The sequence below is a fragment of the Apaloderma vittatum genome, unplaced genomic scaffold, assembly GCF_000703405.1.
Source record: "Apaloderma vittatum isolate BGI_N311 unplaced genomic scaffold, ASM70340v1 scaffold5024, whole genome shotgun sequence".
NCBI classification, from domain to species: Eukaryota; Metazoa; Chordata; class Aves; order Trogoniformes; family Trogonidae; genus Apaloderma; species Apaloderma vittatum.
This window is the reverse complement of record NW_009711970.1, coordinates 20,108-32,961: the sequence shown is the minus strand read 5'-3', so window position 1 is coordinate 32,961 and position 12,854 is coordinate 20,108. Positions and strand designations below refer to the sequence as shown.

The 12,854-nt window shown below is 38.2% G+C and overlaps 1 protein-coding gene across 1 annotated transcript in view; it reads left to right on the top strand.

Annotated features, from left to right (window-relative positions):
- ARHGEF38 (Rho guanine nucleotide exchange factor (GEF) 38) overlaps positions 1–6,663 on the top strand; it is a 35,352-nt gene extending 28,689 nt beyond the window's left edge. Inside the window, exons 10-14 of the mRNA XM_009867807.1 lie at positions 2,032–2,352; positions 3,909–4,049; positions 5,088–5,286; positions 5,458–5,714; positions 6,478–6,663. Of these exons, the coding sequence (XP_009866109.1) occupies positions 2,032–2,352; positions 3,909–4,049; positions 5,088–5,286; positions 5,458–5,714; positions 6,478–6,663 (1,104 nt within the window). The remainder of the gene's footprint in view (positions 1–2,031; positions 2,353–3,908; positions 4,050–5,087; positions 5,287–5,457; positions 5,715–6,477) is intronic.
- Positions 6,664–12,854: the final 6,191 nt, after the last annotated feature.

Below are 12,854 nucleotides of genomic sequence, written 5' to 3'. Positions count from 1 at the left end.
GTGACCTTTGTTGTGCTTGTGAAAATCTCAGCTTTATTACCTTTTCAGGTGAGTTACTACCCTTCCTATAGGGAAACCATGAAAAATCTGAATATAGCCCACAGGAATTAAAAAGAAATTTTAAAAAAAAGGTAATAGTTTTTTAACCAGTCCTTGCTTTCAGGGTCCAGATGAACTCTAATGCCTGGTTCTGCTAAGATAGACTAAAATGTCTCTTCAAAGTGGAACAGGCTGCTTCTTCAAACAGCTCAAGCTGGAAAAATTCAGAGGTAGAGGTTTTCTTATACTTTCTTAGGTTTGTGCTGACTAAAATATAGCCATTCAGTTTTTTCCAAAACACTGAAAAGAGCCTGCCAAGAAACAGAAGGATCTTTGACAGACCACATCCTCCCAGATCATGACAGGGAAGCAAGATGTTGTGTTTCATAGAATTTTTTAGTTTGGAAAAGTCCTTTAAGATCAGTGATCCTTTGAAGTTTCCACATTTGAAAAGAATCTCACAAATTAATCTGAATAATCAGAAAGATATTTTCACTGTCTTTACAATAAATGGGTGCAAAAAGTGCAGAAGAGTATCCCTCTATTATTGCATTAGGTGAGCCTGTCTAGTATGGGAGGTGCCCCCATATTTAGAAACATCAAAGAAAGAGCAGATGCAAATTCACAATAGATGAAATAGAAAATTTCTGTTCAGAAAAAATTTTGAAACTCCTATTGGCTCATGACCCAGTTATTCTGACAGTCCATGTAATTTAAAATAAAACATCTTATTTGTTTTAAAACAGCTGTGGACATGTTATTAACCATGTTCATTTCTACTTACTATCTATTTATTTGTGTCTTGCATTTACAAGATTACAAGGACTCTTTATTCTATGTATAAGTTTGTTTTTTAAAAAACTTTGGTCTTGACTTGCACAATCATTAGATGTTCTCACTGAACAGCCCATAATGTTCCTTACATGTTTTCTTGAAAGGGTATTGCCAATGGAGATCTCAGCCATGGGCTCAGCTTATTGGTTTTTTCCGTTTGTACATTTGTCAGCAGTGAATTACCTTCCTCTCTCATTATATCTCAGGGAAAATTTTAGGGTGGAAATCCACAATAGCCTCTTCTCTTCCAGAAATCAGGCCCCGCAGTTTGGAAAAATTGTTTTCTTAATGGATCAAAAATTGGTTCGCTACACAAAGCCCAGCTTTTCAGGTGGATATAAAGTCAGAACTATCTAACCAGTGTACAGCATTTTGGCCTCGGGAGAGCAATTCTTGGGATAAAATGGATCTATCTTCAACTCTGGTGTGTTACCAAGGGTAGGACAGCTGCTCTTTTGTTCTCACATACAACCCAACAACTTAATTCACACAGAACATCCAAAAGCTTTAATATGATGATGAGTCTCACTCACTACAAGCCTATGCTGTATCTGAGAAAGTGACTTACAAGGGAAAAAAAATAAATTCATGCAATATTAATCCCTTGAGAAAATTAGAGACTAATGGAAAAGTCAGATAAAGACTTTGTTTTTTTACCAGGTGTCTAATTTTGTTGATTGCTAGAGATAAAACCAACAAGCATAACATAATTTAATCAAATCAAGTGATCGTTTGTGTTTGCTAAAACAGAATTGAATTACAGCTGTTTTCAGAAAAGAAAAAAAAAAAAGCTTTGATAGTATTCAAGACTGCCATTTAGCAAGACTTTATTGCCTCTGGACTGTAGACTGGCATGGGACTTCCAATTATGAAAATCTGTTTTATTGGACCACTTCACTGATGCCTGCTCCATCCTCCCTCAGTGGTAACACACTAAGGGCAGTACCCAGGCTCCATCAGGTGACGTTTTAAGCTGCAAAACTGTTTGCAACATTATAAACAAGATTCTAACTCATGCTAGACCCTGCTCTGTCAGTAATGCTTTCTGAAGAGTAATTAAAAGATTGCCTGAGAAGCTGCCATCAGGCTTAACCTGTTACTGGGTCTGAAGAACTGTAGGAGTGAACTATTAAGTAGGTCTCTGCTATACTTTTCCAGATGGTTCAGCTGGACAAGCTTGTTTTGACTCCTCTCTTAGCACTACAAGCCTTGTTTTCAGGCCCACAGAAGCTCATCCAGAAGCGCTATGACAAGTTGTTGGACTACAACAGCTACCTTCAGAGGTCAACAGGAGAAGAGCTGGACCTAGCAAAGAAAGACTATGAGGCTCTAAATGCACAGTTAGTAGAAGAACTTCAGGTTTTCAACAGAGCCGCCAAAAAGATTGTGTTGAACTGCCTGCATTGCTTCATCACCCTCCTCAGAAATATTATGTCTGCAGCACTTCAATCAAATTCTGCTGTGGTGGTGCCTGTTCCAGTAAGCATGTTAGAAATAGCTGTAGCTCTGCCTTTATTTGTCTTTTTTCTTTCTGTATAATTTGGCTAGTTATGTAGGACACATACCTACAAGCTACACTGATTGTGTTTGTTCTGCTGAGCACAGTCAGGTTTGGTTTTTTTCTTTTCCTTGTAAGCTCAGGAAAGATTACGTTCTGAGCTCAAGTTTTGTCAGGCCTGGACTTTTCTTTGAGAATTATCCTAATGCAGCAACTCCAGCTGCTACAGTGATAGTAATGGCAAGAACATTACAGTAAGGCCAAAAGAAGGCAGCTGTGAGCATTTTTGTCTTTGTTTCTTAGCTTGAGTAGCCCAGAAAACACAGGAAGAGAAATTCTAAGAAAGTAGTGTTGCTGCTAGACCTGAGGAGTAACAGACGACTGCAGAAGAGAAGCAGGTTAGGAGAGCTGAAGATGTAATTCCTACGAAAAGCAAATTGCTTTTATACTCAACTGTGCTGCAGAAGCTCCTGCAGACATCTCTAGGCAGTAAGGAATATCTTTGTCTATGTTGGCATTTTCAGAAAGTTCAAATCATTTACGTAGCCAAAAGTACCAAAGATGCATGTCTGAGCTACGCAGGAGGGCATCAGTTCCTCCAGCTCATTCTGCTATTTCTGGGCACTATGATCATTATCTGAAGATAGAAGTTGAGGAATTATTCTTAAATTATGTGAAAATCCCAGTGCTTCAGGTCTGTTGTGCTTTTGCCTACAGGGCTTAAACCCCCCCAGAGAGCTGCAACAATGCTGTCCACACATCCAAATCCCCTCACCTGAACCAGAGCAAGACTCTAGGCAGGAAACACATTGTAGTGAGGCAATTCTGGAGTAGTCCTTTCCATCAGGGCTTGAACACAACACTTTATAGTCAAGGACTGCTGAAATATTAAGAAAGCAAGGTCAGGATCAAAACACGGAGCTGCGCAATTTAACGGGATAATGAAGCCTTTTCCTATATGAAGAAATTGCATCCCTATAATTTGACCATTTGATGTTTTGAAAACTGTTAAGTATTGAGCATTGTTTTTCTGTGAGGCTCTGCCTACAAAATTACCTTTTTTTTTTTTCCCCTTCCTGTTTGAGTTAAGCATAGATCAAAAGCACTTATCCAATGCCTCAGACAGAGCTTCAGCTTACCCATCAGTTTTTAACCTGGTGGCAGCACTCAGTTGCACAAATATACAGCTGTAGGGTACATTACTTCAAGCCTTTCAGCACATTGGCCACTCTGATAGCTGCTGAAATGCACATTTACATCAGTAGCATTAAGTGCAAGGCTATTCAGTTGCATCACTGTTTAGAAGATTTTTTTAATTATTTGACTTAAATTAGTATGTCTCTTAAATCTAATACCAATCATTAGAAAGTTTATTTTCTTTCCACCTCGTACTTAGAACACTATGGGACCTGCAGAAAATAACAATATCTTGTCACATTTCCTGACTCCTAGCATTCAGCCTATTAAATCTAAATCTGCTCTCTCAAATTTCCTTACCATTTTGTTCAGGAGATTTAACCCACCTTTGTGTTTGTAGCTGTCTTCCTCTAGCATCTGTGAAGTGCAGAATCAGTTGATGGAGGAGGTTCACAAGCTGAATTTTGTAAAAGAAAACAGCAATGCAACCTTTATTGAGAGAAAATTGAGCTTCGAAAAAAGGAAACCTGTCCCTTCTCCGGTGAGTACTATATATCCAAATTGTGTATGAAGCATCCTCATTTGACAGCTTTTAAAATAAATCCATTTTTACACTACCTAGAGATTTGGGCTTGGTCTCTGCACCAGGGCTCTGAATCAGGTTGTTGGAATGAAGCTGCTCCATTGACCAGTAAGTTCTGAAGACTTTTTTGCTCTGTTTTCATGTTATTATCTTGAAAATCCACTGGAAATTATCTCTGAATACCCTTAGGTCTTTAAGCACATATTAAGTCTAAATTTCTATGTATAAACTTCAATTATTTATTTTGTTAAATATTCTTATAGTGCATCTAAGTCTTCTAATTCAGAACATATTTTTTGCTCATCTTTAGCTGTGGGTATGTGTATTGATGTTTACACACATACAGTCCTGTGGCAGAAGATTCAGAAAACCCACCAGTAAGGGAGGTGTGCTCTTGCTTCTGTGGTATGTTAAGGCCACAGTGATGTGCAGCACCTCCCTCCCTTCCCTCTAACCAAATTCCTGAGTGAATTAGTTAGTAGCAGTTAGTAGCACTTTGCCCTTCTTCAGCAGGGTAATTTCACAAAAAAAGCAGATCGTAGGTGTACCACTGACTTCTTTTTGCCTAATGCCTTATCACACAAGTTGTTACGTGACATTAGCACACCTCAGCTGACTTCTGGATTATGCTTTTTTTTGTGGTATTACATAGGAATTCAAAGATCATGGCTAGGGAAAAACAATTAAGGAAGTGACAGTTCACATATACAGCATTGGCTCTTTAAGAGCAGAGGACAGACTAAGAAGTCTTTAATTAGGCAAATTCTTACATTTCTTTAAAATTTGGCCTTTATTGCTCACCTGTTAACAGTGGTTAGACAGGTCCCTGCTGCATATGCAAAGGAAATTTGGTTACATCGAGCTGCGCAAGTAACTCCCTCATACCTGTAAAAATATAAGGTCAGTTGCTACATGCAGCATTGACTGTTTTTTATGTATCCATGTTGCTCTAGAAATTACCTCCGCGTTACTCCCAGTAATTCTTTTGCTTTTCAGCTCGAACCCCCACGTCAAACAGAAGGCCACAGGTCCAGCCTGTTGTCTACATACAGCACAAGCTCACTATACCAAGCTAAGCGCAAGTGCAATGCCACGCAGGAATTTGATATTGATTTACGTGAAGGAGAGTTGGTGGCTGTCGTGGAGCAGAAGGACCCCTATGGAAGTACGAGCAGATGGCTTGTTGACACAGGAAGTAAGTTCTCTGAACAAATACAATAACAGCTTCCCTTTGGGATATTGATTTCATTCTGGCCCCGTCTGTTTGCCTCTTATACTGACAGCTGCATAAGATGTCTAGTTTTAAAATGGTCTTAGCAGTATTTTGCTGTTTGTTTATTTTCTCTCTTTTTATTCTGGTGTCTAGTCCTTAAAGGGTATGTGTATTCCTCCTTCCTGAGGCCTTACAATCCATCCAAAGCGCAGAAGGCTTTAGCAGAAAACAACTTGGGTGATGATGATTTTGATAATATCAGCCTCTTTGTCTCTTCACGGCCCTCTACTGACAGAAGCACAGGTCGGGGTCACAAGAAGAGTGACAGCAGCTCATCTCTTCCCTTCTGTGAAAGTCCCACAATTAATGGCACAGGGACAGATGCTTTTCAGGATACGGATGATCAGCATGTGAGTGTGATACACATTGTAACTGTCTTAATTTTGTTCTTATTTGAAATCTAGAATGATACTGCTTATATTTTAAATGGTTTCCTTTTACACTGCAAAAGACTGGCACTAATACGTCAGTATGACATGGGAATTTGTTATCCTCTGTTCTGTGCCTTTCTTAAATAGCTACGAGGTACGGCAAGATAATCAGTTAAACCATGAATCACAGTCCTGTCTCACAGCAAACACACCATTGCGTTACCCCCTGCCAGGTATGATGACTCAAGGCTCCCCTACAGAGCAGGAACCAGAAAAAGAGCTTAGTTTGGGGAATTTTTCCACTCATCATTGACAAGAAAGCTGCGGCAATACTGATCAGAAGTGACTCACGTGCCACATTTGAGTACCGGGGCTTTAGGAAAGGTGATTCTCCTTGAGGAAACCTTGCTGGAAAATTTTGCCCCTAACTCCAGGCTGCTTCGTGTGACAGCACGATGCATTTGGTGTAAGCTGAAAACCTTACTAGTGGAGTAAGGTGATGAGGTCTTGAAGCTTGGTTTGTTCTTTCCCATGCAGAATTTCCCAGATCCTTCAATTTTACTTTTTATTTTGGCATTGTTCATTGTAGTCTAACAGTTGCAGACCAGTTGCAGTTGCATACTGGTTTGTATACATTATTGTACAAGTTCTGTACGCAGAATTCATACTAATACATAATGACAGGATGTTGTGGCTATGATTCTGAATTCAGATTTTGCTTTTTGTGATGTTCCTTTTTCAGACTTTCTATGCTGTTTATGCATTTCAAGCAAGAAACGATCAGGAACTCAGTCTTCAGGAGTACCAGAAGGTTAGGATACTTCAGTTTTCTGACCTGAGTGGCAATAAAGAATGGTGGCTAGCAGAAGCAAAAGGTCAGAAAGGATATGTACCATCTAATTATCTCGGGAAGATGACATATGCTTAGGAAAAGGAAAGCCCATTGAGCCAGTTTCTGTGAAAGTAGACAAAATATTCATCTATTGCAGTTTGCAGCAAGGCAAACTCACAAGTGATTGACAGAAGCCACGGTGTCTGATACAGCACACAGATGATACTGAGAACCTCCATCCTTCAAAAGCCATCACCTTGTCAAGACCTGAGGGAGCAAACATTTAACAGGAAGACTGATTCTGATACATCCTGAAGAGCTTGCTTTCCATTACCCCATAATTTTCTCTTTTGTCAAAGCATTCTACATCAAAAGTCAACCTACAACTACACATTACAGCTAAAATTATGTTTTTCTTCCATGATATTTAGCAAATAATGTTCAAGATGAAGAGAATTAGCCTTGAAAAGGGAGAAATTCAATCTTCAGGGATGCTGCAGTTCATCTTGAATTGTTCCTGAACAGCCACCTCAATCACCATAGACACATCTTAAAACTCGAGCTTTTTAGTTGTCTGTTTTTATCCTCAGCCACTTTTATAATCAGCCTTCTTCTCATTGAAGGTTATTGGAGCAGGAAAGAAAAAGGGTTTAATTTTTGTAGAAAACCTTTTAACTTAAAACATACCAAATGTGGTGGTATCAATGGCTGGTAACAGGGAAGAAGATATGTTTAGTTAAATATGGAATTAGGAGGAGGTAAAGAGGGAGCACAAGAAAAAGGTACTGTGAAATAAAAAATTACACAACTGCTTCACATGATAGGAAATGTTTTGTAGCAATATGAAAGTGCCACAGGTTTGAAATTTCACATATATCTCCACCCTAACTGCTTTATAGTGCAAGATCTGCGTAATGAAACAACATCCATGTTACTAGACTTGGGAAGTTTACTAAGACCAAAAAAAAAAAAAAAGTCAACCAGTGTCTTTCCATGAACATTTACTGACTATCTGATTCCTTAGGTCAGACACAAGATACAGGGAACATAATGTCTAGTGAATAAGTTAGTACTTAAGTTGCATCAAAATTTCTCTTCCAGGAAAAAAAAAAATTAAATCACCAGATCATCTGATGTTAGATTGAACAGTGAAGAATACATCGATGAGCTGATTACTGTTTGCAGAATTCAGAGTCAAAAGCCCTGTATTTCAGTAAAACATCTTCAAAATAGGCAAGGTTATTTTAACAAGTTATTATAGTTCACACTACATCCTCAGCGAGCATAGAAAACAAAAAATCCCAAGGAAGGATGTGAACATCAAGTAGTACATTCTTACTTACAGTTCACTGATTACAGCAGTCCTTAGGTCAGGCTAGTGCCCTACGCTTGAGCTAGACTGCACAGTGATATAAAAGCATCTTGTTGCTATTACCATTGATAACTGAGTGTTCATTGCAAATTATTCTAATATAGCAATGTCTAATTCCTCTAGTGATGAGAGGACCTTATTGTGCTAAGCATTGCAAAAAGACACAAAAAAGTGACTATGCCTGCAGCAGATGGTGTAACTGAAGATAAGCTCCTCATTAATTATACTGACTAACCAGTAAAATGACACTACGATTAAAATTAAGGGGGGTGGTGTTGCTGATCAGGGGTATACAGAAATTGTTCTAAAGCTTTTGTGTAAGTTTCTACTTCCTATAGTTGAAGTGTGGAGCATGAAGATGAAATTATTCAAAACCCTTACTGACAGTAATAGGAAAGAACTTGTCAACCAAGAAACGATGAGAAAAGTTAGGGCAGTCGATGTGGAAATCTGGGACACTAATGAACCTTTAGTGTTTCCTTACTGTCCCAGATTTCCGCATTATTTTCCTCAAAAGGTAAAGAAAGTTCTCAATCTTGCTCAGAAGATGAATGCAGTAGATTACAGAGATGAGAATCTGAAATTTGTGCTGGATTAAATCAATGATAGAGAAACTTTGCAAGTTCTCAGAGATTGACATCCAGAAACTGGTATGTGAAACTCTGGGAACTACTGCAATCCAATGAGCAATCATAATAGATAATGCGTTATTTTACCTCACTGTGCATCACCTCATGCACTTAAATCTTGCCATTTCCATAGCAAGAAAAAAAATACATACATTTTATTAATGGATGTAGCTGTTTCTATGGAGAACTTTGCCTTTGGTTAAATGAAGAAAATAAAGCTTTGGAGAGCGACTATCGGCTTGAAAGAACAGACTGAAAGACTCTCCCCTACTAAGGTTGCACTGCTTTGACCTTTATGTTTTAAGCAGCTTTTCAGCATGTCTTACAATTTAGAGCATTTTATCTGGAGATGATCTATACTTTGCAATAGCTGAAATAGTTTTATAAGTGAATGAATTGTACTTAATAGGTTTAATGCAGTCATGTAAGCACAATGATGAAGTTTTGTATTTCAGACTGAAATTAAGGGCATCAGGAAAAAAGATTTCTGAAGTTTCAGCTCTGAGAACTCAGTCTGAGTCACAGGGAGAGCTCTGATTTTGAGGGATAGGTACACTCCTCATGAAATATCAGGCTCTGTGAAGGTGTCTCAAAATATACTCAAATGCTGCTCTCCAAAATATTCACTAGGTGTCCTTAATTAACAAGGAATGAAGGATGAAATACACTGAGGCTGGCCACCTAAATTTCATTGAACTTCTGTAAGCCTTGGGTAGCCATAGTAGGCCATATGAAATCCCAGTGTATGGTTAGGACCCATAATAATTTTTGTATTGTGAGATAATTTATATGATTACAGCTGTTTAACTTGAGATCCAGGAAAAGTACTTTGTTAGCTACCTAGGTGTATTGGTTTAATTCATTTCAGAAAGTCAAAGTTTTAGCTATTGTCATTTGATATTACAGATATATTGCAAATTTTTACTTTTGTCTAAAACATGAATGCAAACTACAGTTGCAAAAGATTAAAAGACGCTCTTTGAATCTAAACTCTTCCTACATTAAGGAAGAAATTGTTGATCTACAACAATTCGTATTAGACTTGCTTGCATTTTTGTTAAGGTTGTGCTTGAAATACTAGAAACTGAGCTATGTTAGGGCTCTAGAAATTCCTAAGAATATGCAATGGTTTTGCATCTGTTTCTTTAATGTAGAGGAAGTTATAGTATTCTAAGAGTTTTCTTATTCTGATTAATGACAAAACTAATTTATTTTGATTGAAGCAGGGGCAGGCTGCAGTTTCACGGACTGATCTTGCATTTATTCTAATATGCATATTACTTACTTAAACCATTGTGACATAGGCACGTACAAGTGCTTCCAAGGTTAGGTCCACCCAAACTGAAGTGTTTCTCCATTCAGGGAATATTTTTAGGTGTTGCCATTGATAACTTGGGAAATGTCCAAGCCAATGAACAGCACAGAGTCTCTGGCTCTGACTTCTGGCACCTCTGTGCTTCACCATCTTCCATCTGCTTGGATAGTGCTTGTGAACCTTACGTAAGGATTCACCTTTCAATACAAACACAGATTGACAAATTATTTCTTGTGACTTTTCATCTTAGAAAGCTTCACTCAGTAATTACCTCCTTCAAACAGTAAAGTATACTTTTGTTGTCATTTTAAGATAGCAGGTACATTAAGTGGCCCCAACATCTACAATAGGAAATAGCCATGACAATCCTCCTGCCTCTAGATGTATTACTAATAATTCTTCTTGCAATATTGTTTGTTCAGAAACCGCGAAAAAAAAAATCTTATTTTGAATTACTGTAATAATAAAATCTATTTTTGTAAAGGTATGTTACTACTTTTTTTTAACAAGACTTCTTCCAGAAGCACAAAGCTTTACATGCTATCCAAGATCTGCCTTCTGTTATGAACTATAAAAACTATCACTGCAAAATCAGCAGAGCAAATACAGTTGCCTCAGACAAAATACTGCATTTCTAGTATGCGTCCTATTTATGTATCAATATATTAGACCTCATCAAACACTATCAAATACTGAGCAAAATTTCAAATTATACTTCAAGTTTCCAAATGTCAGCTTCTGTTCTTTTCTAGCTGCTCCTGAAGTTGTGACCGTTATTTACTGGTGTATCCACTCAGAGATCTGTCATGAGATGCAACAGATAAAAGCTTGTGTTACTAAAATAAGTTACAGAACTTTGAATTAGGTCTTTTCCCTTAGACTCAGATATCACCCATATCCCCAAGTCTGGCCAGAAGAAACACTCATGGAACCCAACTAACCTATTGTTTCACAGTATTAAGGGCATCAGAAGTTGGGCATCTATGGAAAAAAAAAATAAAAATCAATATTTTAGTTCCACTTAAATATATCGTACCAATTTATAAAATGGATAAGAAAAGTCAAACAGCAGTTTTTATATTAAGTCACAGAGAAATTTGGTTTGGGGATAGAAAAAAATCACAGGACTATTTTCCAGTTATTTTTTTCTAAATACGAGGTATGCTTCTCAAAATTCAGAAGAGCCTCCCTTCTTTCTGCCCTACACTAGATTCTCCAACCTGATGAACAAATTTAGTTGAACAATCCTGTAGAACAGACTCCTTTCCTGAAAATACAGTTGTTAATTCCATCCTAACTATAACTTCAAAGCAGAAAGTAACTGTTCCCTTCAAGCTACTCTGGTTTTCAGCAGTGCCTATCTTACATATTCAAGCTAAACACTTGATTTAAAAGACCAGGTCTATGCTATAAATCCTTTCTGATAAAATACTTCAAAGAATCGCAATCCTAACAGACGTTTTTATACCAACAGAAAGAGACGTTCGTTATATTTCATTTAGGAAGCTGGGAAACTTACAGTGGAAGAGTCTTTTGATGATACAAATTGCAGTTCTATTGCAGATTTTCCTAATATGGTGATATCAGCAAGTCCAGCTAGATTTGGCTTTATTAAGAGGGAAAGTATAGGCATCCATAAAAGGTATAGCATATAGCATTTAGAATGAATAGGAGATAGCCAACCTGTGCCAGAGTTGTAGATGCAAAAACACCAGGATACACTTGAATCAGGCCTCAGAGGTACTTTAAATGGTGCTAGCTACCACAGTTTAAAAACAAAGATCAATTTTTTTCTGCCTTTTTCACCCCATATGCGGAACCTAAAGTAATTTGCACAAATGTAAGCTCCTGAACTCTTGCAAGCAAAACTATATGTATATTCAGAGGCATGACAGAGGCAGTTATCACCTTCAAAGTTCCTGTGAGACCAGGTTTTACTTCTAGAGTGAACACTTTACATAGGAGCCCTCCAGCCATTAAAAAACTTCATGCTCTATTTCATAATGTAGGCAACATTCTTCTGACTAACATTTAGGAAGAAAATGTGCCTTCCAATTGCTAAAGGAAAATGATTCAGTGTCTTTTCCTACTATATCACCATTAAAACCCTTCTGTACTAGAGAGGAAGGATGGGCAGATCTAAAAGTTCTCAGTTCCTCCTCCTCCCGCTGTTATTTTTAAATTGCCCTGGGAGCTGCAGGCACGACAAAGACAAAGCCTTTCTTTTTTTCCTTGACAGGAAATAATAGTTGAAAATGTATCCAATTCTCCAGGTAGCTAAGACAATCTTGAGTAAATAAAACCATTCCTTTGGATGTTTAAGGAAATTCAGCCTAAAGAGGTATGGGAAAAAGTTGTACGTACCAGCTTTACACATACTTAAAACACAGGATGGCTAAGAAAAAACATGGCTTCCACCTGCCTATGAGAACAGGCAGAGAGAGTTGGGGCTCTTCTTCCTGGAGAAGAGAGGGCTCCAGGGAGACCTTGTAGCAGCCTTCCAGTACTTAAAGGGGGCCTTCAGGAAAGGGGAGGGACTCTTGATCAGGGAGTGTAGTGATAGGACAAGGGGTAAGAGTTGCAAAACTGAAAGGGAGTAGATTTAGATTAAATATTAGGAAGAAGTTTTTCACTGAGAGAGTGGTGAGGCATTGGAAAAGGTTGCCCAGAGAAGTTGCGGAAGCCTCCTTCCTAGAAGTTTTGAAGGCCAGGCTGGGTGGGGCTCTGAGCAACCTGGTCTAGTGGAAGGTGTTATTACCAATCAAATCAGAGTAGGATAACGAGAAAATAAAAACCTAAATCTTAAACCACCTTCCCCCACCTTCTCCTTCTTTGCAAGGTTAACTTAACTTGCAGTTTCTCTACTTGCTCCCCGAGTGGCACAGGAGGACTGGGAATGGGAGCTGTGGTCAGTTCACACTTTGTTTCTGCCACTCCTTGTTCCTCAGCAGAAGGACTTCTCACACTCTTT